The sequence below is a fragment of the Meles meles genome, chromosome 10 (genome assembly GCF_922984935.1).
Source record: "Meles meles chromosome 10, mMelMel3.1 paternal haplotype, whole genome shotgun sequence".
NCBI lineage: Eukaryota > Metazoa > Chordata > Mammalia > Carnivora > Mustelidae > Meles > Meles meles.
This window is the reverse complement of record NC_060075.1, coordinates 23,784,375-23,811,650: the sequence shown is the minus strand read 5'-3', so window position 1 is coordinate 23,811,650 and position 27,276 is coordinate 23,784,375. Positions and strand designations below refer to the sequence as shown.

Sequence of the window (27,276 nt, the reverse complement as noted above, 5' to 3'; positions counted from 1 at the left end):
CCTAGCCAGTTGTCCCCCACAACCTGCAGCCAGGCTCCTAGGAATGCAGAGGTTTCGACCAAGGGGTGTAGAGGTCCCACCTCACTTCCCAGGGCCTGCTTCATCTCTGACAAGGCACTTCCCAGAGAGTCAGAGGGTTTTCACAGGGTCACTCCCAGGGCCCTCACTCATCCCAGCTATAGGACGACAAGGCTCCTTGCAATTGGGAGTAAAGGTCACCCAGGTGTGAGATGAAGCCTCCCCACCAAACATGGCTTGTCTTCCAGTTGTGATGGAACAGCTGCTGCTGCTGTGGGCTGATCTAAGCTTTTCCAAGAAGATTAGACCTTTCTCTGAAAATATTTTATTGATAAATTAACTCTGGAAGCGCTCACCTCCCACCTAGCTGTAGAGTCTCCTGGATGGGCCATGGACCCTTCTACAGGGAAGGATCCTGTGGAGGACAGGGAGTGTCGCTCACACAGGAATGGGATTCCTGGGCATGGCACAGGTGGGTGTGGGGACTGAAGCCAGTCTCGAGGTCCTTGGAGGACAGCCCCTCTCACTCAGCACCAGAGTGGGCAGTTGGTGGTCAGGAGTGGAGCACCTTGGAGCTTTATTGCTGGTGAATGCCAAGGCCAAGTGGGACCCCTGCCAGCCTAGAATTGCAGCAGAGGGCATCCGTGCCCAGGGCTCCAGGGGAGGTGGCACTAACCCCAATCAACAGAGCCTGGCTGCTGACCCACCCACCCAGCAACCCCTGGATGGGGAAGAAGAGGGAGCAGTATCTGAACCAGGCAGGATCGGGAAAGGGCTACAGTGTGCAGGTCTCGGGCAGAGCAGGCGCCAGGAGGGGGCGTAGTCTGGGGCGGCCAGGGGGCCGCCTCTTCACAGGTCTATGGTGTCGCTGCCCACACTCAGCTCGTCGATCTGTCGACAGGCGTCCAGGAATTGCTCCTGCAGCAAAGCCTCTGCGGCCTGCAGCTCGGGAGTAGGCTCTGGGGAATCGCGGGAGGGTGGGGACAGGGCCTGGTAGGAGCCTGAGCCTGGGAGGCTAGGGCTGCTCCCTGAGGGTCGCGGGGGACTGAGGACGCAGACCAGCGGACAGCGTGGGGGCCTGTCGGGGCTGGAACACAGTAGCATGGACGAGCTGTCCCGTGAAAGTCCGCACAGTGAGCCCGAAGAGGCGCTGCTGCCCATGGGCCAGGCCCGGGGAGAAGGGAGCTCTAAGGGCACAGGGGACCCAGGGGCCTCCTCAGACTTCCCCTTGGGCCCGACCCCCATCTTCGCCACCAGCGAGGTGGTGCGGTAAAGGCCGAGCCCAGGCGCGGTTTCCCCGAAGGCAGCGCCCTGGAAGAGGCCGGGCGTGAGCAGCGCCTCGCTGCAGAGGGCCTCTTCAATGCTGCGCCTCAGGTTGATTGGGGAGGGCGGGCGGAAGTCCACGGTGTAGTCGCTGCAGGGGGAGGAGGCCGGAGAAGGGGCCGGGTTGGCCGCCGCACCTTCGAAGCCCCGGCAGCCGCCTCCCTGGAGCAGGAGGTCGGGGCCAGGCCCTGCCAGGGCGCACAGCTGCAGGAGCTCCGCGTCGCCACGCGCGATGGCGCCACCCAGGGGCTCCTTGTCCGGGGGCCCAGTGACCCAGCCCCCGGGCAGCAGTGGGGCTGCGTGGCCCGGGGACAAGCGGAAGAGCTTGGCCCAGCAGCGCGGCGGCACACGGTGGCTGCTGAGCGCCGGGTAGAGGCCCAGCAGCGCCAACGGGATCGCGACGCCCACCTCGCCCAAGCGCAGGCCTAGCTGGAAGGCCCACCAGGGCCAGGGTCCCTCCAGGCCAGGCTGGCCGCCATAGCCCAAGGCGTGCAGCACCTCGTAGCCCTGCAGCGCTCCGCTCAGCAGCCCGAAGGTGCCCGCCACTGGGGCTGTGCGGGTCGCGCGCCGCCAGGATTCGCGCGGGGCGAAGGGGCTGCGCGCCTGAGGGAGCGGGGTGGCGCCCTTGAAGCCCGACCCTCCCAGGGGCGCTCCGGCCCGCCGCCGTCGTCCCCCCCAGCAGGAGAGCGCCAGCAGGAGCCCGGAGAGGAGGGCGGCGAGGAAGGCGTGCAGCCCGCGGGAGGCGAGACGCAGAGGCCGCAGCGGGCGGTGGGCTGCGCTCCCAACGGCGGCGGCCGCCGCCAGCCCCAACCCCAGGAGCAGCAGCGCGGCCAGCCCGGCGGGACACCGCGGCGGGCGCGGCCGGGCCAGCAGCAGGCAGGCCAGGCCCAGGCCGGCAGCCAGGCAGGGCAGCGGAAGGTCCTGCAGCAGCAGCCAGGCGAGCGGAGGCAGCCGATCGCGGTGCCCGTAGGCGTCGTAGAAGAGCGGGAAGGCCCGCGTGGTCCCGGCAGAGAGCAGGAGCAGGTCCAGCAGCGCCAGGCAGGGGGCGCCCGGCGGGCAGCGCCAGGGCAAGAGGGCTAGGGCCAACAGCGCCAGCACCGCCACCAGGCCGAAGAGCGCGCCTACCCCGTATACGTGGGCCTCCCAGGCCAGCCCCCAGCGAGCTCTGGCCTCCGCCCAATTGGCTTCCAGGGTTAGGAAGAAGAGGGGCAGCGGAGCCACAGGAGGCGGCCGTTCTGGTTCGGGCAGTTCTCCCATGCGGCAGGACCCTGACCCACACTCTGGCTCCACCGAAGGCTTCCCAAGGCTGGCAGGAGAGGAGTCATCTGAGCCAGAGGTGGGGGTGGTGGGGTCTGTGGGCAAAGAACATTCGTCTGAGGCAATTGTGCAGCCTTCCCCTGCCTTCCCCACAACCAGTAGCCTGTGTGCCAGTCAGAGAGTCTTCTAACATCTAGGACACACGTGTCTCCACCCCCACCCCCCCACCCCGTCCTTCAGGGAACCTGATGAGGGATTCAATCCCACTGGGATCATCACCTGAGCCAAAGGCCAGAGGCTTAACCAATTGAGCCACCAGGTGCCCCACACTTGTCTTTAGTAGAGATTCACCGGTCTCTCATCCCCTTGTCTTCCCCTCCCCATCAAACTCAACTCTCATCCCTCCAGCATCCCTAACCCACCCTTCGCTCTCTGCTGTTTATTTCCCCTCATCACTCTGCGATTCTACTGAAAATGGTTTTTCTTTTTCTTATATTTTGTTTGTTTGTTTATTTATTTATTTATTTGAGAGAGAGAGTGCACATACAAGCTGGGGGAGGGGTAGAGGGAGAGGAAGAAGCAGACTCCCTGCTGAACAGGCAGCCCCATGTGGGAGTCTACCCCAGGACTCTGGGATCACGACCTGAGCTGAAGGCAGATGCTTAAACGACTGAGCCACCTAGGCGCCCTGAGAAGGGTTTTTCTTAAGAAGCTGCAGAATTTTACTGAAGGAACTGGAGAAGGCCCTCTAGTTCAATCCTCCCACCACAAAGTAAGCTTCATAAGAACAAAGATATTTGTCTGTTGTGCTCACATCTGAATCTCCATGCCCAAAATGGGGCCTGGCTCAGAGCGGGCACTGAGGGGATATTTGTTGAATAAATGAATCCTCTTATTTTTCCAGTGAAGATACTGAGGCTCTACAGAGAGGCAAAGCAACTTGTCCAAGGTCACAAATTGGCAGATCTCAGAATCCAGATCTGAGTACTGGTCTGAGCCCCTTCTCACAATTCCAGAGCTTTTTCATAAGGCTAGTTTGCTTATCTCTTATACTGCACCCCTAACTCCCAATTCCCACCTTGGTGCTAGGAGAAACTTCCCCTGCCCTTTTTCATCTGCTTCCCCCTTCCCCCATCTCTTCAGGAAAAACCCCTACATCCACATGTGGACACATGCAGCAGCGGGGGGTCGGGGGGAGGTAAGACACTCCTGTTCCCAGCATCCGAAGAGAACACAACCTTTCCCGATCACTGGCCTTCCTGTCTGCCACACCCCCAACCCTTAGCTTACCCATGGCCACGGTCCCCATCCCAACGCAGTCACAAAGTCATTCGTCCAAGGCTCTCAAGGTACATGCCCCTTGAATTCTCACTCCACTTTATAGAAGTTGACATCGAAATGGACTCCCCTGGGTCTTGAGGCTACCCTTGAACTCTCCAGAAGGAATCACTGGGGAGAGCACAGCAGGATAAGATGCCTTCATAGTGAATGAGCTCCTCAGGTGCTCTAGGATTTGCTAACTTAAGCTCCCAGCCCCAGTCTGGGCTCCAACACCTTCCCCACACCCCCTTCGGGAAAGGGAAGTCACAAGGCACTGGAGGTGGCTCAGTCGGTTGGGTGTCTGACTCTTGGTTTCTGCTTGGGTCATGATCTTGGAGTCATGGGATTGAGTCTGCTTGAGATTCTCTCTCCCTCTGCCCCTCCCCCCGCACGCTCACTCCGTCTCTCTCTCTCTCTCTGCCCCTCTCTCTCTAAAATAAATAAATACATCTTTAAAGGTGGGGGAGGGGGGAGCCAAGTAAAAGAGGATGAGGAGTAAGATCCCTAATTTATTTTCCTGGAGCAAGAGAAGAGCCAAAAAGAGATCCAAGGATTCTTCCCATGGCCAGGCAGCAAAGGAAGATGCTTCCGGCTCAACCTCTCCCTCCTCCACCTAGCAAGCTCAGCAGATCTGCAGCTGCAAACGAGTATGAAGGGAGAAAGATGGTGGGGAAGAATGGAGACACCCTGGTGAGGGTGGCGAGGGGCACAAAAGGCAGACATAGAATGAGGAAGGGAGGGTCTCCTGACAGCGAGACTCCTACCCCAACCACCTGGCCCGCTCCTGCCTGGTGTCAGGCACACACTACAGGAAGACCCCAGATGCACTCCCACCCCAGGCCATGCCAGTTCCTGCTAGGAGCATGCAAAACAGCAATCCTGAGTACCAGGCAAAGGGGTGGGGAGGGGGGTGTGCAGAAAGCAGCTCTGGAGAGAGAGAGGGGAAGACAGAATCAGACATCTGGGGAGGGCAGAGAGGGAGCAGCCAAAAAATTAAGTGTACACAGCTCGCTGCCTCTTACAAATGGCAGCATGGGCCCTGCTTCCCCTTCCATCGCCTTCCCCGAGTCTGAGATGGGAAGAATCCCTTCTGCCTAAGGCTGTTAAGAGGATAAATGTTCGATGTGGCCAGAGCTCTTTGGAGTGCATGGTGCGTAATAAGCATTCGGTATGTGTTCGGTGTTGGTATCATCATTATCAGGTAATGTTTATCACTGATCAATCATCAGCTTGTGTTCATGTGGCGGTGGCTATTTCTGGCCTCAAACTAGTTCTTGATCTAATCAACAAGAGACTGTTGTCTCTTGGGGCGCCTGGGTGGCTCAGCCAGTTAAGCGTCTGCTTTCAGCTCAGGTCATGATCCCGGTGTCCTGGGATCAAGCCCTTCGTGGGGCTCTCTGCTCAGCGAGGAGTCTCCTTCTCCCTCTGCCTGCTGCTCCCCCTGCTTGTGCGCTGTGTGCGTGTGTGTGAAATAAATAAATGAAATCTTTTAAATAAATAAATAAAATCTTAAAAAAAAAGACTGTTGTCTTTTAGCCCATACTAATCTTGCTTAAAAGGTAAGACATTGTTTCACCTTGTGAACCCTATTTAAAGAACACCCTTTAGTTGGACTGACTACCCCTGAACACCTAAGAAAGGCACAGCCATGAGTTAAATGAGGTTCATTCAGCTGGGATAGCTTGTTGATCAGGAGTGGGTATCAGTCTGATGTTAGCAGCATCAAAAACTTGCAACCCCTCTATCAGCTTCATTCCTTTGTCCCCTCTGGCGCTCTGGCCCAACCCACTTCAGCAAAGTGGATGACTTTGCTTGGCTTTTCCTCAGCACTGGCGGGCTCTGCAGAAAGGCAATGGGACCGTGCCCAGGAGTGCTATGGCTGGAGCCAGACTGCCACCCCTCACGGCCTCCTCTTCGCTCACCGAGCAAACAAGCACAGCACTCAGAGATCTGCTCTGCCTCGCCTTCTTCCAGCTCCACTTCTTACCTGAGGGCCACAAGAAACCCCATCTCTCACCTCTGTCCCCCAAACGCTATGGCAACTAGAACAAATTTTAACGTGACTAAGAAGCCAGGAATAAAAGAGGAAACCCAGAAAACAGACAAAGCACAGGCAGAGCTAAGATCTCAGAGGAGGTAGTTTTGAAGTAGGAGCATTGCATCCTTGGGGGGAGGTGGGCCTGCCCCGTGGACCCAGGGCTGGGCCATGTCGTGGATGGGGACAGACAGAGAAGACCAGCTTCTCCAGCCTTGGAAGAATCCACTTGACCTCATTCCCCTGTCTCCCACTTGAGGCTTCCCCAGAAGGAGCCCTCAGTCTCCCCCCAGAAGATAGTAAGTTCCTCCGATCCCTCTTCTGAGCAGCCCTCTCTTATAAGGTGGTCCCCCCTCTGGCCCCGTGGCCCGTCTTGACCTCAGGGGCAAGAAAGGCGGTAGGATGTCAATGTGAGGGATTGGTGAGGTCATAGCTGGCCAGGGAGGAGTCAGGGAGCGGGCCTGCTAGATTTATAGAAAAGTCAGGCCTGATTATGTACCAGCTGCCCAGATCAAAGGGCTGGGAAATCACTCTCCCAGTAGAAGTGGTAGCCCATGCAGCTGCCTGGCCCCATTCCTCTTCCCCACCCCCTCCTCTAGGATCATGGAAGATTGATCCTCTCTGTAAGGGTAGCCGACATTCGAAATATTTAACAACTATAAATGGCACAGATGGCAGCCAATCAGAACAGACGTCACCAAGGGTGGTCCAGGAGTAGAGGGGAGGGCTCAGGGGGCTAAGGCCAGTGGGTACTTATCAACTGGGTTGAGTCTTTCAATATGTAAATGACCAGCCCGACTTCTCCCAGGGTTTATTGGCTGAATACTAGCTCTGTGCCAGGTGATGGGAGCCTAATGCAGGAGAAGACCTAAATTCAAAGCTTAAACACACCTAGGTTAGAAAGATCCTAGAAGAGACACACAGAGGCTCCCTTTGTCCCCTAACTGCTTCACACTACTCCCTACACATACTGCTGGTTAGAGCAAGGCCCTTGACCTTCTGGCCAAGGGGCCTCTAGCCCTCCTGGGTTTATCAGAGAGAAAGAGCCAGGAAGTGGCTGAGTTCCTGCAGCCATCAGTGAGGAGGGGGGAGAGGTGGGGCAGAGAGTGGGGCTTCCTCTGATACTGTCCAGACTCATTAAACCTGCCTGGCCAGCACTGTCACCAAGGCTGACAGACTGCCAGCCAGCATCCTTCCCCAGGGGCCACAGAGCCTGCCCCCCCACCCCACCCCAGAGCAGATCCTGCCACTGCTACATACTGGGCTGAGGGGGGAGGGGTCAGCAGCTTTCCCCCCCTCCCCCCAAGCCCAGGAGTACAGCAACTGCTTGGGAGGGAGCTAGAGTCAGGCTCTGTGTTAAGTCTGGAACTGGAAGAAGCTAGTAGATCAGCGGTTTCCACTGCTGAGCTGGTTCCTACTGTGAAGTGGCGGAGAGGCTTCACAACAGTATAAAGCCTTTGCAGAACAAAGCCTGGCCTAAAGGTTCCTCTCCATGGCTCCCTTGGCCTCACCTACTAGAGCCTCTCCCTGAGTGTGCCCCCTGCCCTGTGGATTGGGCTGCTTGGCCTTGGGGTCAACGGTGCGGTGTTAAGTAGGGTCTAGAAGTGAACCTGGGATGCAGTAGGAGAAAAACCAAGGTTAACAGCTCACCCTTAATAAACTTCTACTTCATGCCCAGCCTCCTGCCAGGAGGTTGCATTATCTGGAAGCTTCATGATAACAAGATAGGTACTATTATTAAACCCTAGATAGATGAGAAAATTCAGCCTTGGGGAAGTTAAACAACTTGCCGAAGTTCACCCAGCTAGTTAGTAAGTGAACTGGGATTCCAAACCAAGTCTCAAGATTCCAGAGGCCCTGCTCTTTCCTCTGCATCACCAGCTGTCTGTGCACATATTCGGAAAGGTTTCCTTGAATAAGGGTGGCATCTGTCTACTCAAAGTCTTCTCTTCAACGTCTTCCCAATGAGGGGCCCAGCTCTGCTTGTAACTGACAACATGTCGTGTTAGATCAGAAGGCAAAGGAGAGAGCCCCCAGGTGGAGGGTGCGGGGTGGAGAGGCAGGCCAGGCAGACTGGTGTGAAGGATGAAGTTGGCACTGAGGCTGTGGGAACCAGGAGGGAGTTCCTGCATCTGTCTGCCTCTCACACATCTGTCTACATCCTGCTTTGCCTGGGATTACAAAACTCTCGGAGGACTGTTACTTAACTCTGTGTGGGACTGCCCCCAGTGACACTTGTTCTCAGACCGTTAATACATATCTCCATGGTGGTGGTGAAGAGAATGGTGATTATGATGATGAGGACAAGGAAATAAAAGAGTCCCAGAATGCAGATGAGTGGCTAGCACGTAGTAAGTGCTAAATAAACGTCAAGTTCAAATGAATCAGACACTTACCTACTGATGCTGTTGCCATCGTGGCAGTGTTTAGGGAGGCGGCTGGGTCCCACAGGCCTGTGCTTGGGAGCTTTCTCTCCAGGGGGGATGGGGGCGGGGACAGAGTGGTGCCAAAGAACCCTGCAAAGGGAGCATGTGGGATTCAAGGGCCATCCTACCAGCCAGCCTTGGCCTCTGGGGCTTTGGAGAAAATCCTGTCCTTCCCCCAGGGCTTACGCTGAGAGAGCCAATGTACACCAAACAGGAATTGTAGCCACATGGACGCTGGGGGCTAAGCTACTAGGACTCAGTATGGCAAAGAGGGCATTTCCCCATGGGAGCAGTGACCCATGTCCCAGGCCCTGGGAGCAGCAACACAGAGTCAAAAGAGAAAGGGAGGTGCTGATTAGGCCCACAGCACAGTGCCTGAAACATAGGAGTGTTCCCTAAGTGTTCGTTGCAGCGAAATCCACACTCACCTGGAGAATCTGAAACTCTAGACGTAGAGCTTGGGGATGGAGTTGGGCCTGGAGGGCTTGGGCCTGAGAAGTTCCGCAGTGGGGACAGAGTAGTGCCAAAGAAGCCTGCAAAAGGAGCCCAGGCTGAAGCTTCCTCCTACCTGCCAGGCTGCCCAGCAGGGGCTCTCCTCCAGACGGGGTGGGTACTCACCAAAGGGTCCCAGGCGCCCTGCAATCTCTGCCAGACTGGCCCGCAGGCTGGGCAGCAGGGGCAGGGTCCGATGCCCGAGCGTGGGGGCTGCACCTGCCCTCAGCGCCATGTCAAACTTCAGCTCCAGCTCACTCTGGCGGAGCCTGGGAGCACTGGACGGAGGTGCTGTGGCTGTCAGAGCAGTGTCCCAGGTCACAGTGCCCATCCTGGGCTGATAGGGAGCAGTGGGCCGGTCAGTGGGCCCAGAGAGGGGGGAGGTGGACTCTGGAGACAGGGAGGAGGCCCAGGGAGTAGAGCTGCCTTCAGCAGAGCCCCACTCTGGGGGGGAGTTCCCAACGGAGCCCACCAGCAGTTCCCAAAGGGGATCAGTCCTCAGCCCACTGGCCACCTCTTCCTCAGGCTCCTGGCTTGGCCCAGGAGGGAGCGGCTGGGTCTCCGTGACTGAGATCCCCCAGGCGGCAGCAGGTCCCCGAAGGTGGAATTTGAAGTTTAGTCCCAGGCTGAGAGACAGCATCGAGGCCTCACTCTGAGGTGGTGGGGTCAGAGTGGTGAGAGGGACACCTGGGACGGAGGAAGCAGGCTGGGGGCCCACTGGAACAGCAAGCAGGACCCAGCAGAACAGCCCCAGACCCAGACAGCCCTGCCCTGCCATGGCCCCACCTGGCCTCAGGTGGCTACAGTGGGCAGGGCGCTCAGTTCTTCGGCACTTTTTGAGCCTGAAGGTCCTGGAGAGAGGAGAGGCGCTATGAGCCCTGGCTGCCTGGGGTCAGATGCCCCAGGGAGAGAGACTGCTGATCACCAAGAAGCAGGTGGTGGGGCGGGAGGCAAAGGGCTCTGCCCAGGGAGAGTTGCCAGCTCCTTCCTCCATTCAGGCCCCAGACCACATCTTTCACCTGCAGCTCTCCTTCTCTTCCAGCTAAAGCCCCTTTCCCTAAACCCCTGCCTCCCCTACCTGCTCACTCTGGGGACTGGGGTCTGAAGGCGACCAGCTGCCCCTATCCTCTCCCAATAGCTGAGGGGATGGACTCAGACTCAGATCCCTTCCTTCCCTCTCTTCTCTCCTCCCGTCCACCTTCAGATAGTCACTGAGGCCTACTATGTGCCAAGCACCCTTCTGTTGACACAACCGTGAACAAGCAAACCCTCACAGAGGAGCCTCTGCCTGCTTCCACCCCCACTCGGGCTCCAACCTAAGGTGCTGGCACTCTCTCCCCCACTCAGACCCCAGGAAAGACAGGCCCTGGGAGTGATCTGGCCCCGTGGGAAAAGGCAGCCAGGCTCCAGCCAGAGAAGCAGGGTGCGCTGGTCTGTCAGAAGCTGGGCCCATTCAGCCTGCCCCCTTTTTCCTGGGGTTGGCCCTGCTCCCTTCCCCTTAACCCTAGAAGTACTGGGGGGAGGGGCCGCTTGGCCATCGCGGGCTTCCTGGGGATGATGGCCAGGCAGGCAAGCCCCAAGCCCCGCGCTGGGCTGCTGCAGTGGAGTCTGACCTCCCCCCTGAACACCCCCTCCACGCACACACATCTGGTGGGGGAAGGGGAGGGTAAGCCAGGGGCACACGTGCACCCGGCACCCTTACATCACACACACAGCCACACCTAGCACCCGGGACACACTCACCCACTCACCCTTCACACACCCTGCACACACACGTGCACACACACACACACATCCGATTCTGCCGAGCCCCCTCCCTCTTACACGGGTTCAGATCCAAGCTCTGTGAGCTCCCAGCCTCCCCTGTCTCTCTCTCTCTCTCTCTCTCACACACACACACACACGCACGCCCCTCACAGATACGCACAGTATAGACAGTCACACGGAGGCACACACACCCCTATACACACATTCACACACTCCGTACAGACACATCACACACCTTCGTCGCCCTACACACCCACCCACCCCTCGAAGGCTCGCTGGCTCTCTCGCTCCCGCTGGCTCTCACTCTCTCCCTCTCTCCCCCTGCCCGGCCCCGCCGACCTGCTCCTCCGGCTCCCTCCCGCAGGCGGGTCTCCTCTGCCAAGTCCCCCGAGAACCGGAGGTCGCGGCGGCCCAGGCGCCCAGCTGGACAACGCTCCGGCGAGTGTCGCCGGTTCTCTCGGTCGCGCCCGACGACCCCCTCGGCACGTCCCGGCGACCGCGGCTACGCCTCCACGCCGCCCCGGGTCTGGCCCGCAGCGCTGTCCCCGCGGCCGGCCGGGTCCGGCTCGCCGCCCCGCACTCCCTCCCCGCGGCGCCGCCTCCTGGCTGCGCGCCCCGCTCCCCGGCAGAGCCGCCCGCGCCGGGCTCCGCGGCAGCCGCGCTCTGACCGCCCGCCCCTCCCTGCCTCTCCTCTCCTCTCCTCTCCCCCTCCCACCCGCGGCCCGCCCCCAACCCGGGCAGGCAGGCGGGCGCGCACCGCAGCGCCCCGCACCGCCGCCTCTGTGCCCGTCGCCCCGACGCGCGCTCATTCACCCCGCGCTGCCCCCGCGGGTGCGGGCGTCTCGCTCGCAGCCGGGCGCCCGCAGCCGCGCACTCCCCTGGCGGCCGGTCACGCGCATCCACGCGCCCTCCTTCCCTGCGAAACACAGCCGTGGGCCGGAGTCCCGCGCGCGCACACGCCTGCACACACCCGCGCGCGCGCGCGACCCCAGCAGCTGGCCCCGGGACGGCACCCCGGGCAAGAAGAGCCCCCGCGAGCAGAAGTGTAATGGCTCATCAGTCCTCACCACAGTCCTCTGGGTGTCCACATTTCACAGGTAGGTAAATTGAGGCTCGGAGAAGTCCTGAATTTGCCCAAGATTACACAGCTTGGCAGGGACTTGTACCCAGTCTGTGTGCTGCCCGCTCCACAACCTGGTGGCTTCCAACAGTTGTACCACTACGCGGGAGGGCCTGCAACAATTCACAGTTGAACTGCAGAGTACCCATTAGTGTGTAACTTTCTTTTTTTTCTAAAACTGATCTTTCAAAAATACTCAGAGTTTCAGAAATGTCTGCCAGGAAGAATGAATGGTGATCTTCAGCTGCATGTGAGAGGTGGATTATAACCAGTCTCCAGGAACGGAGGAATCAAAAAATGTGCAGCTTCAGAAATATAGGAGAGCCCAGACCAAGGCTAACCCGAGGTTAAAGATGACAAAGGAGCAGGGAGGTCACTGTGGATACTCTATGGACCCTGCTGGGCTGTCCCAGTGACTGGCTTAAGCAGTTCCAGCTCATCTGTGTTAGCTCGAGTCTCTAAATCCTGATACTTAAACCTATCAGGAGAACGTAAGACAGGAAGCTCCCTCACACAAAGCTGTCCCTCAAAATCTAGACACCCTACTATGTGCCAAGCTTCGTGCTAGATGCTTCAGGAATATCCTCACTTATTCCTCATCACAAGCCACAGAGAGAAAAATTATTGTAACTAAGTGATGGCCTTGGATGTGCCTCTGACCCTGGCTCCATCTCCACCTCTCTTGCTGCTCTGTGAGGTTGGGGGTGGCTGTGTTGAAAGAGTTACTGAGGGCAGATTCTGTCTCAGTCACAGAGAGCTCGCAAAAGGGGCTCACAGAGTCGTAGAAATTTCACGTAGAGAGATGCCCTGGGTAGGGGCTCAGTAAATATCAGATAAGTGAATAATGACACCAACAAAAAAAGATGAATTCTGGGGGCACCTGGTGGCTCAGTGGATTAAGCTGCTGCCTTCGGCTCGGGTCATGATCTCAGGGTCCTGGGATCGAGCCCTGCATCGGGCTCTCTTCTCCGCGGGGAGCCTGCTTCCTCCTCTCTCTCTGCCTGCCTCTCTGCCTACTTGTGATCTCTCTCTCTGTCAAATAAATAAAATAAAAATTTTTAAAAAAAGATGAATTCTGGACTCCATGTGGGCAATGAGATGTGTTTCAGAAAGGCATTGAGGACTCATCTTTTTTTTTTTAAGATTTTTATTTATTTATTTGACAGACAAAGATCACAAGTAGGCAGAGAGAGAGAGAAAGGGAAGCAGGCTCTCTGCTGAGCAGAGAGCCCGATGCGGGGCTCTATCCCAGGACCCTGGGATCATGACCCGAGCCGAAGGCAGAGGCTTTAACCCACTGAGCCACCCAGGCGCCCCCCCCCTTTTTTTTTTAATCACAGAATTCCTTCAACTGATGTAAGATAAAATCAGGCAACAACTGATCCTCTCTCCCGGGAATGTCAACAATGAACTCTGGTATGTATTCTGGGTCCCTAAACAAAACATTGCAAAGGGCATTCCCGGGATGCACCCTCTGGGATCACTATAGGATCTCTCTCCTAGTAGGGAGCTCCCCCAAATCCTTTAGGGGCTGCCTGAAGCCTGCTTACTGGGACCCAGCCTCTGGTTTTCTCTCATATACTTAATAAACGTTATCCTGCTAGAGACATTTCCCTTGAATCCTCCTCATAGAAAGGCTCATTTCCTGCTAATTGTGTTCACTTAAAGACTTTAAATGGGAAACCAGAAATAAACATACCCCAGTACATTAAAACAGAAATCTTCCATGGGGATATTCCCAGGGATTATATATATTTTTTAAATATATTGGAAAGGGAAGTTAGGGTTTTGAGTTAAGATGATGATTAAATACGTATATCTTATTTCACTTCCTCCTAAAACCCCACTAAAAAACTTCAATAAAGAGATTTTTAAATCAAGAGATAAATCCTCAAGGATGGAGAGAACAGGAAAACAGACAACAAGCCACAGAATTTTTGAAGCAGGATGGCAGACGGCCATGCGGTTCCTGACTTATCAGCCCTGAGGAAAAAAAGACATCTCAACTGGCAGTGGGGAAAATGGAGGGCCGATTTGATTTACACTGCAGGGTTCTCAGAAGACACAGGAACTGGCAAGCCAAGGGCCCTCTGGAACTGTGGAAGAGGTTGTTAAGATTAGAGTCAGGATAAAAAGCAGTTAGATCCCTAGATTTCTACCCTAACTCCAAGCCAGTGGGCTACAAGCCCCTCGTCCCTCCCAGCCAGAGTCTGGAAGATTTTCCCCTGAGGAAAAGTAAAGCAGAGGGTATCTGGATTGAAGAAACTCCAAACGCAGTTGTGAACAGAGATACTCTACTGAAAATGCTGGAAACAGGGGGATTAAGTGACCATGTCACATGGAAATCTGAATGTGGAGGCCCCTAGCCTTCTCCTACTATTGGGCTCCCAAAGAGCTGGGAGTAGGACCTTTGCCCTTTAAGCAGGAAACTGGAAGCCTCTACCCTAGGGTATTTCACAAGCCCAAGAGGAAAGACCTAAAGATACTGACATACAGGTTTCCCTCAAAACAACCCAACTAGATCACCCTACAGTGGTGAATCCAACTGTGAGTTAACTCAGGGTTTTTGACTAGCCGTCTCACCTTCCACAACCTTAATCATGGCCAAAAGTTACCAGACATCCGGGAAATTTCTTTTCTTTCCTTCTTTCTTTCTTTCTTTTTTTTTTTTTTTAAGATTTTATTTATTTATTTGTCAGAGAGAGATAGCATGCACAAGCTGGGGAGCAGCAGGCAGAGGGAGAACCAGGCTTCCCACTGAGCAAGGAGCCCAATGCAGAGCTTGATCCCAGGACTTTGGGATCATGACCTGAGCTGAAGGCAGACACTTAACCGACTGAACCACCCAGGCATCCCCATCCAGGAAATTTTCTAACGCAAAGAGAGACAAAACAAACAGCAAAAAGTAACTTGCAGGAAACAGGTTATACAGAGATCGAGGACTGTCAAAAGCCCATTGCTAATGTTAGAGAAGTAAGACAAGCTAGTACATCCATAAAACAAGAACAAGATTCTATACAAAGGAGCAACCAGAACATAGCAACAGCGAGAATTATGTCTTGAAAAATAAAATCATGACAGCGGCCACAAAACATCAGTAGAAAGATGGGAAGATAAAACTGATTAAGTCCCCTTAGGAAGTAAAGCAAGCATACTAAGAAAATATAATATATATTTATTACATAAATATATAAAGACAAAAGATAAGAACGTTAGAGGACAGCTGCAAGAGTTCAACACTAAGTTAACAGAAACTCCACTAAGGAAGACACACACACACACACACACACACACACACACACACACACCAGAGGAAAATGCAAGGGAGGAAATCCTCACTAAACTAATTTGAGGACATTTTCCAGAACCAAAGGACATGAGTTGCCAGCTCATTAAAGGTGTGTCCAGCCCTGTAGATGAAAATATACTCACACCAAGGCAAATTAAAGAGAAGTGTCTAGAAACTTCCAAAACAAAGTAACACACAAAAGGTTTGTATACAAAATAACATCCAGAAAGGTTTTGGATTTCTCAACGGCAAGGACAGAAGTTCAAAGCGATGCTTTCAAAATACTGAAGAAAATTTACTTTCAACCTAGAATTTATATCCGTTCAAGCTCTCAGTGAGGTAGAAAGACTGGATATATCAATTTTCAGACATAAAAAATTTCAAAATGTTTACCTCCCTTGTACGGTTTTTGGAAAAGCTACTAGCAAGAGTGTTCTAGCAAAACCAGAAAGTAAACCAAGAAAGCAGAAAATGTGGGGTGCAGAACACAGGATATCCACCACAGGAGAGAGGCAAAGGGGCTCACTTGAAAGACAGTGAAGGGGGACCCAGGAGGTCAGCTGTGCCCCACAAGAGAGTTCCAGTTGGAGACTTGTGACCAATCCAGAAGACATGCAGACAGCTGTCATCACCAAGATCTTCGATGCCAGTGTGCCATCTTTGGAACCTAGGGTCAGAACTGTCTAGGTGAGCCTGCCTCAGTTCCTCTGTGTCCTTGCCTTGTCTTGGCCATGCACAATGAAGCTACTGTTGTTCCCTCCATGCCCCTCTGCCCGCTCAGGAAGTGTTCCACTTTGCCCTGCTCCTGAAAGGAGAGAGGAGTGAGCTCAGAAGCAGAGAGCACAGAGCTCCGAGGGCTGGGGGACACTCCAGCCTCCAACCCACTGCTCTGGGTTTCCCAGGACCCCCTTGTGACCTTTGCCCATGGACTTTTCCAGAAAAGGCTCTTGTAAATCTCAGAGGAGCCAAAGCCATACCAAGAACCAGGGGCTCTGCACAGCATCCCTTCTCCAGAAAGCCTCTGCCTAGTACAAGACCATCCTTTCCTTTCCCAGTTAGGTTATTCTTGCTCCTTGCCTTGTTTATGAATACACACAAATGTGTGAAACCGTATGTAAAAGCTCTACGGGGCAGTTCTCCCCCAGGAGGTCAGAGCATCCCCCCAGTGTCCAGAAGGCTGGTGCCCACAGGTGACTGCCTGTTGTCTATAAGAGAAATGAAGAAAAATGGAAAGGAATGGGAAGCAGAGCAGGGAGGGCACGGAGAGCTGGGGAATGGAGATGGGGACCAAGGAGCCCTACCTTGCTCTGCTCCCCATCCTTCTTCCCTCCTGCTGCTGGCTCCTAGGGTCAGGGAGCTGGGGCAAGCTGGTGGAGGGTCCCTCCAGTGAGTCCCTGCATTTCATCTCTTTGTGTCTTTAGCTCTTGGGGATTAGGGTGGATAGGGCTGGGGTCAGGGAGGTCTGTTGCACACATTATTTTGTAATTAAAAAGAACAAAACAAAACAGTGCTTTAATCTTTTGACAATGACTGCTGTTCCCTAGTGTCCGTTTGGTGGGTCTGTATCTCCCTGTTTCTTCAGGGAAACTCAACCCTATTGTTTGCCAGCATATCAGATTCCTCATTTGTAAAACAGGGATAATAATGGCCCTTCCTTCATAAAATTACTGAGACCCTTAAATCAGTAAGTATGTATGACGTGCTTTAAACACTGAAATACCATACCAGTGCTTACTACCGTGTTACTACGGTGTTATAGTTCCAGGAGGGATGAATGAAGCTGCTGCGGGGAATGAGGACGTGGGGAAGTTGGGGGGCAGCGGACAGAAGAGATTGGTGGGGGCTGGGGGACCAGGAGTGTGGTGGGGACAAGTGGGAGATGAGTGTGGCTGGGGGAGGAGGCTTCCTTCCAGGGGCCAGGCTGCAAGATCCCCGCTGGCCAGCAGGGAGAGGTAAAGAGGTTGGGGCGGGTAGGAGCTGGGATGCCATCTGCAAGGTTGATCTGTTTAAGTTTTATAGGGCAGAGGAGGCCTCAGGGAAAAGTGTCCTGGTTCTCACATCCCTGTGAAAAAGCAGACGCGCTGCTTAGGAGCCGCGGTCCCCTCCTCTGGACCACCCAGGCACAAGATGGGGGCGGCAGTGAGGGGACAGGTTCCCGGCTGGGCCACAAGCCCCTCCACACAAATGCACTGGAACAAACTCAGCTGGGCTTTGGCTTTTGACAGCCTGAAGGCTTCCCACAAGTGCCCCAGAGAACTCAGCTGTTCCCCGCAGCAGGGGCGCAGAGACCCGTAACCCTGAGCCACTTCGGCCCATGACCCTCCCCTCCCCCACTCCTCCCAGGCTTGGAGGACAGGTGGGACAGGTGGGAGCAGCCAAGGGGCATGCAGGGCTGAGGGGGGACAACGGAGCAACTAGGTTGACACCCCTGTGAGGCCTGATCAGGGTGTCGGTGGAGGGAGCACCCCCCTCTTAGGCCAGAAGAGGAGCCAGCAGCCCCAGCACAGGTCCCACTCCCCTAGCTCTCCTTGGCAGGCTTTCCTCATCCCTGCTGCCACCTCCAAGGGCTGGGGAGGAACCTTAGAGCAATCTTTGCTCCTCATCTCAGCCCTCCTCCCCTGCGTCCTGAGACTTGATGCCTTGGTTATGTAAATGGCAGGATCGCTAAATGGCAAAGCTGATGCTGGGGACACTCAAATCTCACCTCCCAGAGGGCCTGGGCTGGGTAGGGAGTGGGGGGGGGAACCTTCTCTGTGGCTGAGCTGCAGAGAGAAAAGAGAGGAACTCTTCTGGATGCCCTTGGGTCTTTTCTCTTTCCCTCACCCGCCCCTCCTGTCCTCTCTCCTGGGCAGTGAGTGAGTAGTTCACTGTACAGGGGGGACCTGCTATATACTTCACATCTGTACAAGGGGATCCATGCCCACCTCCGAGGAACGGTGTGAGATAATAATGACGGGGTTCTGCATGGAGTAGAGCGAGCTTGTGGTAAATGTTGCATACATCCCCCCTTAGCTATGGAGGCAGTGAGCATAGGCGTGCAGGCTATGGGTGCACCGACTGGTATTCTGTTTCTGTCCCCTGTGCCCTGCTCCCGACACAGGCTTGTTCCCTGGTCAGCTGCCTGGAGGAGGGAAACTGGTGGAACTCCTTTGTGAAACCTTCAGGGAGAAGGGCGCAGGTGAAGAGGGCAAACCAGCAAATTCCATGGCTTCCAGTTAGTAGAGCAGATTGCTTAAAACACACTGGTTGTTTTACAAGGTGGAATGAGCCATTCATCGAACTCTATCCCCAGTTTTGAAATCCTAACAATGCATCTGAAGCTGGCTTACAGGGGAGCCAGGAGACCCGTGTTCCAGTCCCGTGGGCAGCACTGTGAAGAGTGCTCCGCCCTTTCTCCCAGGGCTGGGCCAGGGCTGATAGGAGGGTGAAGTCATGTCTGCAAGGGCAGTGGCAGGAAAAGCTTGGAGGACGGGACCGCTGGGAGACTCAGGGCAGGCAGGGACTTGGAAGGTGATAAGGGAACCCAGGGGTGAGGAAAGCCTGCTTCATCCTGGTCTCCGGGGGAGGACTGCGCTGCTTCCTGAAGTGCCAGACTCTGCCAAGAGCAGTGCAGAGTAGGAACGTGTCCTCCCAGCCAGCGTGCATGTAGGGGACCGGAGCGGGGTTGAGGGGTCAGTAACATGGGACAGAGGGCAGACAATGGTATATTATAAGATCACAAGAATATGGAATCATTGAATGGGTGCAGAGGAGAAGAGGGTGAAGGTGAGCCCTTGAGAACCATGCTGTTCTGTGTTTCCCGCGGACCAGCTGCGCCTCCCAGCACCTCCTCATAGCTTCCCCTGGCTCTGGCCGCTGGGACTGAGTGAACCCTGGCATCGAGCTGGTTCAGAGAAGGAAGCCTGGGAAAGGGAGGGAGGAGCAGACCCTCGAGCAGGCCTTCTTAATCCTTGGAGAGTGAGCCCTGAGAATCTGGTGGGAATTCTGCTCCCTCTGCCTAGAAAAATGGACAGACACAGAACCTTACACACCCATGACGGGGGCATAGATCCTGCAGAGCCCATCCCTGAAGCCCAGTCCACAAATCCCATCTTTCCTTCTATCTCAACATTGCCCACATCCCTCCTCTGTGTCCCACACCAGGGCCCTGAGGGTCTCAGGGCGCTTCCAGGCCAGACCAGGATGCAATCCCTAGGTCTTGGAGCCAAAGCAGAGGGCTTCCTGGAGGGAGCTGCTCATTTCCAGTCTGAGGAGGCAGCCTTGGGATGGAGGCAAGCCTGCAGGCTCTGGAGTTGGCCGGGCTCTTCACCTATACTGCCTATACTGTGGGGATCCATACCCACCTCTGAGGAACGGTGTGAGATAATACTTTTGGGGTTCAGCATGGAGAAGAGTGAGGCCATGGTAAATGTGCTATAAATACCCCCTCAGCTGTGGAGACAGTGAACATCCTTGCTGGTTTCTAGAAATTTGGATAATGGCCTTCCAAACATGTCCACATCCTAATCTCTAAAATCTGTAGATCTGTTACCTTGCATGGCAAAGGGGACTTTGCAGGTGTGGATCCGTCAAGGGTTTGAGATGCGGAGATAATCCCCATGGGCCCAGTGTCATCATAAATATCCTTATAAGAGGGAGACAGGAGGCTCGGGGTCAGAGCAGACGTGCAAACGGAAGCAGAGGTTAGAAAGACAAGGGGATCAGAAGACGCTGAGCTGTCGGCTTTGAAGAGGGAGGAAGTCGCCACCAGCCAAAGAATTCAGATGGCCTCTAGAAGCTGGACGAGATAAAGGATTGTCCTCTCCAGCCTCCAGAAGGAGCACAGACGGGAGGGTCTGCTTCAGATTTCCAGCCTCCGGAAATGTAAGTTAATAAACGTGTGCTGTTTTAAGCCGTTCTGTTTGCAGTTATTTGTTACAGCAGCAACAGTAAACTTATACATGACACCTTGGCAGGAGAGGCTGGAGCCCACGGGGGCAAAGCTTTGATGCAGGAGGGAGTTTGGAGGGGAGTTTTTGCAGTTGGGCAGGTCAAGGAGTGGGCCTGTGATGAGAGAGGAGGGCGGGGCATGGAGTGCTCGGCCTGTGACCTCACCCTTGGCCAGCCACAGCTGCCCTGGCATCCGGACGCCTGTCAGCCCGGGCTTACATGCCTCACTGGGCCAGAAAGGGATCCCTGTGTAGCCAGGCCCCAGGCAAGGGTGGGGGTGTGGCAAAGAAGGCTGGTGCCAGAGGAGGGAGCCCAATCAGCCCTGGGGCTGTAGAGGCCACACAGTGGAGGGAGGAGGCTGGTAGGGGCTGGTAAGGTTCCTGTCACCCAGGGCCCCACCAGCTCAGTCCTGATCTGTTTCTCTCCTGAGGAGGCAGGAGCATTCCTTTCCTCTTCTTTTTCCTTCTTTGCCCCTGGGCTCTCCTGGGCTCCCCTGGGAGAGAGAGAGGGATACAGAGTTTGGGGTCAGAGAGCAAATGGCTGGGTCACAATTGGCTCAGTGGTGGAGTAGCTGGGCTGCCTTGGGCAAGTCACTTCCCCTCTCTGAGCCTGCTTTCTCCTCCAGAAAAGAGGATGGTAATAAGCCTCTAGGGCATGGGGCAGTATTAAATGACCTAATGCATGAAACACAGTGCCAAGCATAGCATCAACCCTGTCTTTGCCTCCTCTGCTTGCTGTACTCGCGTTAGGTGACGAATATGAGTTCTACGATTTCATTCATTCTGTTCAACAGGTATTTCAGAGCAAGGCTGTTTTCCATGATGGAGACATTACAAAGGAAAACAGATCACATATATACAAACACAGAGTATGCTTGTGATGTGTTACGGAAAACAACAGAAGAAGAAAAGGAAGTGCTAGGGACGGAGGTAGGGGAGTGGTTTGCTGTTCGGTGCATGGGATCAGGGAAGGTCTGTCCAACCAGTTGCTGCCAGAGCCGATGCCCAAAGGCAGTGAAGGAGTGAGTCGTGTGGATATCTGGGGGACCCAGAGGGAACAGGCTGGGTGGAAGCATTTGAGGTCCGCAAGGAGGCGGGCGTGGTTAGAACAGAACTAGCAAGGGGAAACAGATGGAAAGCAACGTCGGCTAGAGGGGGACTAAATGATGAAGGGCCTTGTACACTGGATTTTACTTTCACCCCCGGGGAAGCCACTGGATGGTGTTGAGTAGAAGCATGAAAAGAACCACCCAGGTCACTATGTCGGGAAGTCTCTGTAGGGAGGCAACACCAGGGGCTAGGCAGGCACCGATGCAAGAGACGACAGTAGCTCGGACTGCCGTTGCTGGGGGACAGATTAGAAGAAGTGACCAGACCGAGGACATATTATGGAAGCTTGCCAACAGGATTTGCTGATGGCTTTAACACAAACGTGAGAGAAAGAGGAGTGCAGGGTGGCTCCACGATTTTTGTTTTTTATCTCAGCAACTAGAAGAAGAGAATTGCTATTTTTTTAAAAAATATTTTTATTTATTTATTTGACAGACAGAGATCACAAGCAGGCAGAGGGGCAGGCAGAGAGAGAGGAGGAAGCAGGCTCCCTGTTGAGCAGGGAGCCTGATGTGGGGCTCGATCCCAGGACCTGAGATCATGACCTGAGCTGAAGGCAGAGGCTTTAACCTACTGAGCCACCCAGGAGCCCCGAGAATTGCTATTTTTTGAGATGGGGTCGATTTAAGGAGGATCAGGTCTGGGATGATGGTGAGGGCGTGTGGTGAGTAATTTTATGTGCCCACTGGACTGGGCCACGGGGTGCCCAGATGGTTCATCAAAACGTTATTCTGGGTGTGTCTGTGAGGGTGTTTCTGGGTGAGATTAACATTTGAATCTGTAGACTGAGTAAAGCAGATTTCCCTCCCTAATGTGAGTGGGCCTCATCCAATCTATTGAAGGTCTGAATAGAACAGAAAGGCTGAGTAAGAGAGAATTTGCTCTCCCTGCCTATCCTCGAGCTGGGGCATTGGCCTTCTCCTGCTGTTGGACGTAGACTCCGACTGGATTGTTCTCCTGGTTTGCAGGTATCGGTGCACGTTCCTGGTTATGTTCAGGGTGAGATCCCATTTTGATATCCTGACGGACATGTGGAGCAAGGAGGTGAATGCCAGCACAACACCGTCAGAGTAGATCAGAACTTTGAACTGAATTCGAATCTTCCAGATCTGTCCCTTGACCCAGTTGAAGCTGGCTTTCTCTGCACAACTGCTGAAACAGAATCCATTCCTGCACCGTCCTGGACGCCAGCTTCGTCCTTCTCGGACCACTTGCCTGTCCTCGGTTTCCCTAGAAAGTTCACACAAGCTCCAGAATTCCTAAATCCCCTCCCCTCCACCTCTGTGGGCTTCAGACAGAGGGAGCCTCAGCGCAAGGTCAGGGGAACCCTGAGCAGAGGGGTTCCCCACGCAGGCTGGGCCAAGGTAGCAGCCGTGTTGCAAAGGGCAGATTCGTCTTCAGCTCTCTTCACCCACGCCTACTGCTTCCGGTCCCCAGCCCCCTCCTGCCGGCTTCCCTGAGGGACTTAGGACACCATGCCCCGCAGGAGGTAGGGTGGAATGGAAGGGAGGACATCTGGGCGGGCCCTGCTTCCTAACTGAGCTCACCTCTTGCCGTCTGGCGACTTGGGAAGTCACTGTCTCCCCAGGCCTCATTCTCCCCGTTGGTAATCAAGGAATATGTGCTGCTCCCGCCTCATGGGATTGCTGAGGATAAGACACACCCACCACAGAGACTGCTGCTTGGTCATAAATGGCTGCGGAAAGCAGGCCCTTTAGACTCCTCTCCGCCCCCCACTCCGCGCCCCACCCCCCGCCAGCCTCTCTCCTTTCTGAGAGATTACTTTACTCCCGTGCTCCTCCTGTCCTTCAGAAACCAAATTTTACTGGGGACGCTGGCAACCAGGGAATGGTTGCCAAGGGCAGGGCTTTCAGAAAGGCTGCCTGTTGCCTAGGAAACTGCCCCACTCCAGGGTCCCCGAGGTCTCACAGGTCGGTGGGTCCTAGCGCCACCTGCTGGACGCAGTACCACACTGCTCCTAAAGCTCGCAGAACCGGGATTCCGGCTTCCTTTCCCAAGCAGGGAATGCGACGGCCTCAACATCTCCATCGTAAAAAGTCCTTTTCTCCTTTATGTCCCTAGATATTCCCAGAGGCAAGAGCCATGGAAAGGAGTTAGAGGCACCGTGAACCATGGGAGGGATGGAAGCGACATCCTTCCCCACATAGAAGGACGGAGGGGAGGGGAGCAGGGTTCCTGGTGGTGTCGAGTCCAAACGAAATTCCTCCTCTTGATTCCCTGAAGCCCAGAACACGTTTCGTTCCCCTCTAGCCCGTTTTGCAGGCAAGGAGCAGTAGGGAGGAAGACATCAGAGTTGGGAGTGGGAGAGTGACAGGCTGGCTCATGACAAGGACCTCACATCGCAGCCACCTCTGGCTCCCTTCTTCCTTCCCCGCCTCTCCACCCCTGGTAAGCCTCGTCCTGGCCTCCCTTCTCTTGGCTTTCCCTGAGAATCCTCCCACCCACCCTGACGGCTTGTCAGAGAAAGCTCTGGTTGCCTCAGATGATCCTGCCTCAGTCCAACCCCAGGAGCAGAAAAAAAAAGCAGCAGAAAACTACTCTGAGTGGCCAGGTCTCCTGAGTTGGTCTGCCACCTGAGGCAGCCCCTACCTGCCCTTGGCCACTCTGAGATGACCCTGCCCTGAGAGGCGAAGGGTGAAGTGGACCTGATGTGCAGGGTCGAGAGACAGGAAGCTGTTGAGATGCCTGATGTGCAGGTGGGGGTGGGGTGCTCTTCCTCCCCTAAGAGAAGAGAGACTGAGGCACCTTTTCCCTCTTCCTAAGTAGAGAAACTGAGGCACCCAGAGAGGGAAAGGCTGGTCTGTACCTGTCCCAGGCTAATACAGCACCCTCTCACCCACCTGCCTCCTTCCGACTAGCTGGGCTGGGGAGCGCGGCTCACTTGGGAGCCAGACACCAAGCTCTCCGCCCGGAGACTGCTATTGCCAATGGCCTTGAGAAGGGGTGCGGCAGGAGGTTGGGGACCAAGGTCTCTCGGGTGCCTGACCCTGCCTATCTTCCGTCTGGAACTGACCTGGGAGGAAGGTACAGGAGGCTGGTGAAAGTGACTCCCACACTCTGCAGGTGAGGGGTCCCATCCTGGGACAACAGGTAGGGGGAGCAGGGTTTGGGAGCTGGGGCCTGGTCAGTGCTGTTGGGGGTTGCGGGGTGGTGGACAGAATTGCCCCCGGGCCCTGAATAAGGAGGGGGCCCATGTATAAAGCTGGGGGGAGGGGCGCCTGGGTGGCTTAGTGGGTTAAAGCCTCTGCCTTCAGCTCAGATCATGATCCCAAGGGTCCTGGGATCAGCAGGGAGCCTGCTTCCTGCTTCCTCTTCTCTCTCTGCCTGCCTCTCTGCCTACTTGTGATCTCTGTCAAATAAATAAAATCTTTAAAATAAATAAATAAATAAAGCTGGGGGGAGAGGCACGGACCCAGAGAGGTTGGTGTCGGAGTGCGGCTCTCAGACGCCAGGAGGAATCCTGAAGGAACAAAAAGCTTTGTGCGAGGGTGGAGGGAGGAGCTGCGTCTCCTCCCTCTCCCCAGGGGTGGCCCCTCTTTCTCCCTAGACCCTACTCCTGGATGTGAGGAGATGGGGTGGAGGGAGAATTGAGGGTGGCGGCGTCGTACACAGCTAGGGTGCTGACCCCTCTCCTGGCTGGCTGCCCGCCCACTTCCTGATCGGCACTAGAAGCACAGAAGCTGAAAGCGCCTTCAGAGGGCTAGTGCGGCCCCTCCCGAGCTACGGGGTGAAGCCATCTGAGAGCCCTGCCCTCCGCTGGCAGATGTAGGGGGGAAGGTAGAGTCGAAGTCCACCCACCACTCTTCCATCTGTCCTCCGGGGTGGGCCAGCCACAGCCCCACGGCTACCCCCCCCACCCCCCCAGTTCTCAGGCTCCATTCACCTGCACTGCAAGCCGCACCTGCCAGGGTCCCCTGGGCCCCCGCCAGCTGCTGCTGCTTCTGCTCCTGCCCTGGCAAGAACAAGTAACTGCCGCTCTCCCTGGCCCGTGGCTTCAAGGTGCTGGCCATGGAGAGTGTGCCAAGCCACTTCCCGTGCCAGCACCGGAGGTCAGGGTGGGCCGCCTGGGTGCTGGTGTCGCTGCGGGCCACTGGGGGTACCAGTGCTTGTGTCGCTGCGGCACTACGGGCCGGCTCCCTGCACAGATGCTGCCGCTCATGAGGCAAGACCTGGGGTGCCGCAGCAGCGAGTCCTGGAGCCTGTGCAGCCACAACTTCCATGGCCTGGAGGCAGGCACCCTGGGCTGCACAGAGCTAGGCGAGGGTACCGGGTCTGGGCGAGGGGGCGCCTGCACCTCACGAACCAGGCTGGACTGCGGGTGGACACATCCTGAGGACCGTGGGGTCTGTGATCAGCATCTGTCCCAAATGTGGCTCTGGACCACCTCGGAGTGTCCATATGATGTGACCTTCCTCCCTAGAGCAACTGTCCCCTGGTCCCACCTGGGCCTGAGTGTACTGTCAGGGCTAGGCCGGCATGCGTTCCTCTCTAGCCTCTGTTCCTCTGCAGAAGGGGAGGGCAACTAGGGTGTGCTAAGACTAATTTACCGAGCGCCCAGAACCTTCCACACATTCTCTCACGCCATCGCTACAATGAGGTCACGACATGGGTGTCGTGTCATCTGAAAGTCTCATGGCGCGTGCTTTGGTGAGTCTCAGAAATCACGGAAACTGGATTCTCCAATTTCTTCTTACAACAGTGATTCTCAGGCTCGGGTATGTGTCAGAATTCCCCGGGACGGAATGATAACTCAGAGGCCCAGACCCTGTCCAACCTCAGGGAGCCCGGGCTTCTGGGTTTGTTTTTAGCTTTCCGGTGGGGTTGGATACACACCAAAATTTAAGGACCACTGTGCCTGAATTCCCTCTAGGAGCGCCAAAGTAAGGCTAGCATACCTCAAGTTAACAGGAAAGTCACCAATCCGAGGTAACCCATTCTCCTGGTCAGCTCCGATGGACTGCCGGGCTCTAGCACGGAAGGAAAATTCTTCCTTTGAACCACTCACACCCTTGATGCCGGGTGACTCCAGAGTTCTCTAAAAACCCTTAGATCTGGCCAAGCCGATTCCTGTACAGTTTTTGTAAACTGACGTGCAGGACAAACTATGAGACACGGCCTCATTTTGGTCCATCCCCTCGCAGCTTCTCCCATCCTCTGGTATCCGTGGATCCTTCTCCCACATAGCTGGGCCACCTTGGACTCTTAGGTGCTCACTGAGGCCACAGACTCCAGGGTTCGAGGCCTCCGCGGACTCTCAGTGACTCAGTCACTTCGCAGCAACTGAACTGGCTCTGAACCCCCCGACAGTCCTGCCCTGCAGCTCTTTGCTTCTCACCCCTGAAGACGCCACCATGAAGGATGGCCCCAGACCAAGGGGCTCTTTCCGGAAAGGTCTGAGGGCCGGCAGGTCCCGGCAGGCAAGCGGAGAGGAGCCTGAGGCAGCCCCTCCCCGACAGTCAGGGGAATGCTTCCAGCTGTTCACGAGCCACAAACTGGGTTTTGTTTCTACAGCCTCTGCTCATTCCTGCCCCTGGAGCACTCGGGCCATCTTCTTGGCTTCCGTGCCTGAGTGGTGTCTGTACCTGGGTGGCTTGGCTGTGAGACCAATGCCTAGTTGCAGAGGCAGAGGAAGGCAAGGGGAACGCCCCAGGACCCCCCCTGTCCCCAGGAGATGCAGCAGCCCACGCGTCGGTGCGGTCCAACGGCGGGGTTTGAGGCTGGGACACGGGGTCTGAGCGCAGACGAACAGTGGGAGCTGGGCCCCTCCACCCGGTATCCACACACGGGTCTCCGCGGATGAGGGTGCTGGACAGGGCTGCAACCCCACTCTGCGCCCGCCTGTGTCCGGGCTGCACCATTTGGTGTCGCGAGGCCACAGTGGGGACTTGTGGTCAGCCACCAGGGAGGCTCCTGACATTCGTCTTCTGTGGCCTCGGCCGCCCCAGGCAGCAGGGGCATATGCTGGTGTAGGCGCAGGCCTGGGAGACCCCTCTGCCTGGCCATGCAGCCCAATTGTGCCAATGCCCCCTAGAGTCCCACAACGCCCTCCTCCCCTTCCTGGGGAGGCTGGGCCTGGTGCCCCCCAACCCCAGCCCAGCTCTGATGGGGGCTCGGAGCTCCAGCTCAGTACCAGGATGGGGGCCAACTGCCCAGTGGACAAGGGGCAGAGA

The 27,276-nt window shown here is 55.8% G+C and overlaps 1 protein-coding gene across 1 annotated transcript; it reads right to left on the bottom strand.

Annotated features, from left to right (window-relative positions):
• Positions 1-379: 379 nt before the first annotated feature.
• PRRT4 (proline rich transmembrane protein 4) lies at positions 380-11,099 on the bottom strand. The gene is made up of 5 exons (XM_046021208.1): positions 10,978-11,099; positions 8,998-9,722; positions 8,808-8,912; positions 8,350-8,469; positions 380-2,693 (listed from the first exon to the last, which is right to left on the bottom strand). Exons 2-5 carry the CDS (start codon positions 9,647-9,649, stop codon positions 868-870), a joined length of 2,703 nt encoding a protein of 900 aa, XP_045877164.1. The 5' UTR covers positions 9,650-9,722; positions 10,978-11,099; the 3' UTR covers positions 380-867.
• Positions 11,100-27,276: the final 16,177 nt, after the last annotated feature.

Coding starts and splice junctions, on each gene's coding strand:
- PRRT4 (XM_046021208.1), bottom strand. CDS start 9,649: ATGGCAGGGCAGGGCTGTCTGGGTCTGGGGCTGTTCTGCTGGGTCCTG. Junction 8,913..8,997: donor AGGGCGCCTGGGACCCTTTG/GTGAGTACCCAC, acceptor CTCCTTTTGCAG/GCTTCTTTGGCACTACTCTG. Junction 2,694..8,349: donor GATGGCAACAGCATCAGTAG/GTAAGTGTCTGA, acceptor CTTTGCCCACAG/ACCCCACCACCCCCACCTCT.